Raw genomic sequence first — 7,218 nt, forward strand, 5'->3', positions numbered from 1 at the left:
AGACTTACACACACCATGATTCTTACCACACTTACTTATCTTCTAGTTATACCCAGGTTCTCTGCCCAACATCCCACTGATCTGATTTGAAGTGGCAGAACCTATCTCCCATCATCATTAAAGCAAGAAGAATGCTTCACTTTTTATAAATCATTCCAAATCGTTCTTGGGCATAGGCAGGGGTAAACAGGAGTGGTTTAGACAGCTCACCCTAACAAGGGGACTTCCATGGCTCCCACAGGAGCAAAGAACTCTACTCTGGTAAGTTACTCTGAATTTAAAAAAAAGGGGGGGGGGTGGCATGCTCCCACCTGCTTGAATTATGTTACCAATAGCTGAACCAAGCTTTTGTTAGTCTAAGGCCATCCCCAAACACACAGATGCCCCTTAATTTATTTTTCTAGTTTTCCAAAACATGTCATATTATTTTTTGGATTACGAAACCATTTGAAGTAGTAAACGTTATTAAAACCGGGTGCAAATGACTTTATGCAAAATAAAACAAGGGCTGGAGAGATGCCTCTGTGGGCATCTTGTGCTGGGCAGCAAGAGGACTTGACTTTGGATCTCCAGCATCCAGACATAATGGCACACGTCTGTAGCCCCAGTTCCGGGGCAAAGCAAGACAAGTGGGTGGGAAGACAGGTGGATCACCAGGGTTCACTCGCAACCAATGAGAACCAGGCTCAGTAAGAGACTCTGTTGTAAAAACTAAGATAGAGAATGACAGAAGAAGACACCTGTCATTAACCTCTGGCCTCCACATGTGCACATGCATACAGCACACACATGTGCCCATTTAAAAATAAACTCTATAATATTCACAAACTAGACCTACTGTATTTGACAACCTTTGGTGTTATTACCACAAAAGAAAAGGCCGTGTTTCTGCCTGTGCCCTGACAGGCAGAAACAAAGACAATGGAGGTGATGTGTAGACTTTAAAACAGTGTGGTCAGTTACCAGACACTACACTCAATCAGCTGCACCAACTTTTGAAAATGGACTCCATTCAGCCCTTTGACACTGTTCCAGATAGAATCTTTATTTAACTAGAGGGACTTAAATTTTGATGAGGTGCTTCACAGCGAGTTTCTCTCTGTCCAAGAAGAAATAGCAAAGAAAAAAATTATATATATATATATATATATATATATATATATATATATATGCTCTCCTCTCCCTGAAAGGAGAAATGCAGCATGAAGCTGTTGCCCGTGGCGCTTCCCTGCCTCTTGCATCCCAGGCAGGTCATATGTGGAGGCCACAGAGGACCCTGACACTGGATGCAGCTGTCACTTCCTATCCTGATTGTGTAAGCTGCAATGTGAATAGAATAATTTAAACCCTTCAAGGTGGTTTTTCCTTCTTAATGATCTAGAAAACAAACTCCATCATTGCATCATAGGTCTCTGCTCCAGCCAGTTTAAACAGCACGTTTTAGCGCAGACAATCTGTGAACACTTGGCTGCTTGTGAGAGAATGTCTTAAAGAAAAAGGGGAGACTTCAAGCCACATCAGCCTGTCCTCGTGCTTGGTACAGGGCCCACATCACCCTTCACCTGCCATTTCACAGGTTCCAGCCTCTTAGCCCAAAGCCAAGGTGGGCAGGACAGCATAAGTCTCTATGTAAGGAAAAGGGAACCTAGGATATACAACTCTATGGCTGGAATCCATCACTAATGTGTTGCACACACACAGATGGGGCAGAGAAAGAGAGGGGAGGGGAGGGAGAGAGAAAGAGGGAATAGAGAGAGAGGGGAGGAGAGAGAAGAGGAGAGAGAGAGCAAGAGAGAGAGAAGAGGAGAGAGAGGAAGACATAGAAGAGGACAGAGAGAGAGAGAGGGGAGAGAGAGAGAGAGAGAGAGAGAGAGAGAGAGAGAGAGAGAGAGAGAGAGAGAGAGAGAGAGAGAGAGCCCATTTGGGTGAAGACAAGAGCATTGTTAGGGCTAGTGCAACTTATTCCCAAGCACGTCCTGAATGAGGGAGGCCACAGCAGCTGCTACCCTTGAGACAGACTGCATGGGTCCCTGCCAGTGGCCACAATACCTCACTGGCCTTTGCCAGCTGCCATGCTTTGCATGCTGTTGGAGCTCCGGGCCTGGCACAAGGGGCCATCCAAGTCACCAGCTCCAAAGAGTGCCAAATCCTGTGCCCATGTTGGGACCGTACGGCCACCCGGAACTCTCTTCTGGGGCCCTCCGCTGGAACACTCACATGCATGCTGACTGACTACCATGTATCTTTGATGGGGCAGGGGAGGTGGGCAGGTGGCTTGTTTCTCCTCTAGGAAGGGCTAAGGGTAAAAACACCCTTCAGGAATACCCACAATAAAAGAGTCTCCTGGAGGGAAGATTCTTGGTGGCCCTGCCTGTGGGTGGGAGACATAGAGGGGACACCCTCGGCCATTGGGCCTCCAGGCTGGGTTCCGTCTCTGTTTCACTGCCTAGGGCCCCTGCCTAAGGAGCCAGCAGAGAAAAAAGCCAGAGGGAGAGGTCACCAAGGTTTGCCCCAGTCCAGTATCTTGGACTAAGGCTGAGCAGGGCTCCGGGTATCTGGAGGTATGGTTCTGGGTGCCTGTTCTTCAGGAGCAGGGCTTGAACCCATAACCTTGTCAGTACTGGCTAGACTTTGGCTGGGCATTTAATCCTTTCACTCAGTCTATGACCCTTTCCCTTGCAGCTCTATCCTGGGCTTCCTGGAAGCTTGGCCCAGGAGGAGGGGTTTTAAGAAGCCATTTGCTGACAGAGAAGCATTTTGGCTCTCCAGTCTGAAGGTGTTCACTAGTCTGGGATCAAGAATGCTCAGCTACCAGGGTCCCAGGAGAGCCAAGTGCAAGTATCCATGCAAACATTTCAGACAGATTGCTCTGTCCAAGCCCAACACAGGAAGTGCTAAGGTCTCCTGCTATTCCTTTGGTGTCACTTTGCTTCCTCTCTGGTACAATTTTTGTTTTTGAACTCGGCTTCTTCTTCAAGCCACCTCCTCTCCCCTGAATTGGGATCCTATCACCAGCTTCCTTCTCTCCGTAAATTTGTGCACCTTCGTTAACGAGCACCTTTGGGTGTTTGTGCATTTCGAGGGGGAGCCAATTATTGTGAGCTCCTGGTGATTTCAAACCCACCTTCCACACACAGGAGACACAAAAGCACGGTGGTGGCCTTCAGACGGATGCAGAAACCAACAGGTGACCCCCTGCTCTGAAACCCATCCTGGCTGGGCAAGATACTATCCACACACAAGACAAGCCAGGCTGGAGAGATGCTGCCAGCAATTGGTCAGGCATACATGATGAGAGAGGGCAGATGGGAAATATCCCAGGTAAACCCTGTGCTGTGCTGAAACGGCACTGGCACAGGACGTTACAGGTTCCATTGGGTGTTGGAAGCAGGGACTCAAGTGGGCCTGTGGGATGAATGTCGGTGGAAGACCATGCCAGCCTTGAACCGAGCAAGCACAGCAAACATCACAGCACTGATAGCAAACATCAGGTCTCACGGCATACACAACAATTATCAAAGGAGAGGAAGCTCATCTTGTTTACACCTTTGACCTGCACTCTCAGCCACGGGAGGAGCGTGCCGTATCTGCTGTTTAGCAGGAACGACTGTTGTGCACACATGTGTACAACTGGAGATGCAGTCCTGTGCTTCGCTTTTGTTAATTCACTTACACTTAAATAGCCAGCCCAGCTATCATGTTGGAGAGCAGAGGCTTAGACTCTTCCCAGGGACATTTCTTGACTCTGACAAGCTGCAGGTGCATGTCCCACTTGTGTTCAGAGACAGAAGCGTTCACTAGTAATCCTACTGTACTTGTGAAGAGAAATGTTTGGTCCCACCCTCAACAGCTAGGGATGTTGGTGTGTGTGTGTGTGGGGGGGAGTTCTTTCTGATAAAGAGGCCAGAGTGGGTTTTGCTTAAGCAAAAGTCACTGATAAACAACAGGGCTCACATCCCTTTGGGTAAGGAAGAGACAAGTGTAATCAATCCCCAAGACTCCCTCATCCCTACAGACCTTTGGATGCGAGAGATACAGTGGGTGAGAGAGATGAAGAGTAGCCATCCTACTGCCATGGCCAGGTAGCCACACGTTTCATTTTCTGAGCCTGCTGGGCAATATCAGTGGAAGCATTGTCCTAACAGCCAAGAGGCTGAAGCTGCTCTCCTCGAACTCAGACAAAGGAAAGGTAGCGGCTATGGGAAATGTACTGGATAGTATAGCACTGGAAAGTGTAGTGTGCTACTTGGCTTTTTCACAAGGAAGAATTCAGCCTGGGCTGAGCTCTCTTGGTAGAGGGCTTGCCTGGTGTGCACAGAACTCTGGTTTCAGATCCCCACCAGTGCATGAACTGGGCATGGCAGTGAATGCTTGCAATCCCAGCATCCGGGAGGCAGGGATGGGAAGACCCTAAGTTTAAAGTTATCTTTTCATAAATACTGGGTTGCAGGGGGCCAACCTTGGACACAAGAGACTCTGTCTCAAAAAAGGCAGAAGAATTTAACTACATGCACATCCGACATGGATGAGGCTTGAACACATTATGCCAACCCACAAAAATGAGCCAGCCACTAAAAGACGGACAGTTTATGACACTGTTTGTGGGATTCTCTGAGCAAAACAATCACACCAGGGTGGTGATTACCAAGATGGAGACAAGTAGGCTAGTCCTGGTTGTCAATTTGACACACCTGGGAAGAGCCTCAAATGAGAAAATTGTCTCCATCAGATCGGCCTGGCGGGCGCCCCTTTGAGGCGTTTTCTTTATTAATAATTGATGCGGGAGGGCCCAGGCCGCTGTGAGCTGGCACCATTCCAGGCAGGCGGGCCTGTGCTGCACAAGAGAGGTACCAGACAGCCGGGGGTGGGGGGGGGAGCAAGGCAGTAAGAGCTTCCCTCAGTGGGCCCCTCTTGGTTCTTGACTATGCCTCCCTGAGTAGCTGTGATTGGTTAAACAGACTGCCTTCGTACAACTGAGTACATACAAAGTGCCTTCGCACTTCGGGATGGTTTACTCTGTGTTATAAATATTTGACTATATTTTTATAAAAGACAAGCTCTCACTTTGTAGCCCAGTCTGGCCTTGAACTTGCTATGTCACCCCAGACTGGTCTCCTTCCTGCTGTAGCAGTCCTCAGGGCTGGAATTACTGGTTGATCACATTTTATAAGGACGAGTATAAATATAAAAAGGTGTAGAGGTAGAGGTAGAGAGAAGATGAAGAGACGAGAAGGTAGTTTTAGCCGTAGGAGGGGAACTACAACTCCGAAAGCACCCTGTTTTGCCCTAAAGCTCCCTCCCTTCCTCTCCCGGGGCGGGTGCTCTGACACTCGCGCAGGCGCCTACCGTAACCATCCCCCGCAACTCTTGCTATACCTCTGCGCAGGCGGCCAATGAACACTTGCCTGTGGCCAATCTCGCGCCTCCATTGGCTGCACATCACCAACCGCGGTCCTCGCAGGTTCCGGAGCCCGGTTTAAAGGTGTCAGGCGCGCACCAGACCAGTCTACCGTCTGCCTTGAAAGTCATCTGCCGACCGGCCCGCCCCCGGGCGTTAGTGAAAGGCGCTCTCCGCCGCTCCCACCGCCCCCTGTCCCTAATGTACTATGCGGTTTCTCAGGCGCGTGTGAACGCGGCTCCTGCGACCATGTTGCGGCCACAGCGGCCCGGAGACGTGCAGTTCGGGGCCTCGCTGTATGAGCTGGTGGGTTACAGGCAGCCACCCATCTCGTCCTCCTCATCCTCGTCCTCCTCTTCTTCCACCGCGTCCCTCCTCCCCAAGGTTATGCGCGAGAAGCCAGAAGCGCCACTCGCCGAGCCTCTGGGAACAGCGCCGGAGTCCGGGGGCGCCCGGGCGGACGCCAAAGAGGAGCAGCAGCAGCAGCAGCTGCGACGCAAGATCAACAGCCGCGAGCGGAAGCGCATGCAGGACCTGAACTTGGCCATGGACGCGCTGCGTGAAGTTATCCTGCCCTACTCTGCGGCGCACTGCCAGGGCGCGCCTGGCCGCAAGCTCTCCAAGATCGCCACGCTGCTGCTCGCTCGCAACTACATCCTGCTGCTGGGTAGTTCGCTGCAGGAGCTGCGCCGAGCGCTCGGCGAGGGTGCGGGGCCCGCCGCCCCGCGCCTGCTCCTGGCCGGCCTGCCCCTGCTGGCCGCCGCGCCCGGCTCTGTGCTGCTGGCACCCGGCGCCATGGGGCCCCCCGAAACACTGCGTCCCACCAAGTACCTGTCTCTGACGCTCGACGAGCCACCGTGCGGCCAGTTCGCTCTCCCGGCTGGTGGCGCAGGTGGCCCCAGCCTCTGCTCCTGTGCTGTGTGCAAGTTCCCGCATCTGGTTCCCACCGGCCTGAACTTGGCAGCAGTGCAGGCTCAGTTCTCCAAGTGAGGGCCGGCTGGGCCCCGGGAGGGGTGCAACCTCAGCCAATCTTTCTGCGCCCTGGCGTCTTGGATCTAGGGAGAGCTGGCTCCAGTAAGGAGGACATTTCCAGACTTCTCGCCTAGACGACAGACTGTAGGGCGCCTTCATCCCCGCCCCCACTCCCTGGCAATTAAAGTGACCCAAGCGGGTGTTTCAAGGAGCGACGCAGTTGCTAGATGGATCGTACTTGTTTAGAGCCAGAAGTCATTGCACTCCCACCTTAAGCTAACCCAGTGGAGGAGGGGAGGTGACCTCCGGTCTCTTCCTGTAGCTGTGTGCTTGGCTGGGCCGCGGAAGACTGTAGCCGGCTGTGCGGTACACTCGGGTTGCCCTGGGTGCGGAGAAAGGCTGCCCGCAAGTTTGGTGTCCCGGCATCCGCCAGCTCCCAGGCTTAGGGGCTGCTCCCCAACAGTGTCGACCCAGAGGGACCTTCTTTCCATGTTTCCAGCCTGAACGCACAGGCTATCTTGCTCCCCACCAGCCAAGCCCATGTGGGCCTAGGAGGTCTAGAAAGCCCAGGCCATAGGCACAAGCATCAAGGGTGTGGAGGATGGGCGGCCCTGGAAGGTCCAGAGTTGGGCGTCGCGCGGGTGCGGGAGGTGACAATGCCACGGACGTTGGGGTTGCGAGGTGGGGAAGTTCGTCTGGCCTCACAGTTCGGTTTTTCAGGCTAGCGCGCCCAGGTGTTTTGTTGCAGTTTCCGCTCCTTAAATCCTGGAAATCTACTAAGTTTCCGCGTCCCTAAAGGTAGTTTAACCAACATTTGAGCTTGCTTGCAAACAAAAATCCAATCACGT

The 7,218-nt window shown here is 52.4% G+C and overlaps 1 protein-coding gene across 1 annotated transcript; it reads left to right on the top strand.

Moving 5' to 3' along the window:
- The first annotated feature begins 5,405 nt into the window (after positions 1 to 5,405).
- Positions 5,406 to 6,689, top strand: Olig1 (oligodendrocyte transcription factor 1). The gene has a single exon (XM_051150245.1). It carries the CDS (start codon positions 5,600 to 5,602, stop codon positions 6,386 to 6,388), a length of 789 nt encoding a protein of 262 aa, XP_051006202.1. The 5' UTR covers positions 5,406 to 5,599; the 3' UTR covers positions 6,389 to 6,689.
- The last annotated feature ends 529 nt before the right edge of the window (positions 6,690 to 7,218 follow it).

Source organism: Acomys russatus, chromosome 8 (genome assembly GCF_903995435.1).
Source record: "Acomys russatus chromosome 8, mAcoRus1.1, whole genome shotgun sequence".
NCBI classification, from domain to species: domain Eukaryota; kingdom Metazoa; phylum Chordata; class Mammalia; order Rodentia; family Muridae; genus Acomys; species Acomys russatus.

What these genes read in the sequence shown, in the direction of transcription:
- Olig1 (XM_051150245.1), top strand. Translation starts at nt 5,600, where the DNA reads ATGTACTATGCGGTTTCTCAGGCGCGTGTGAACGCGGCTCCTGCGACC.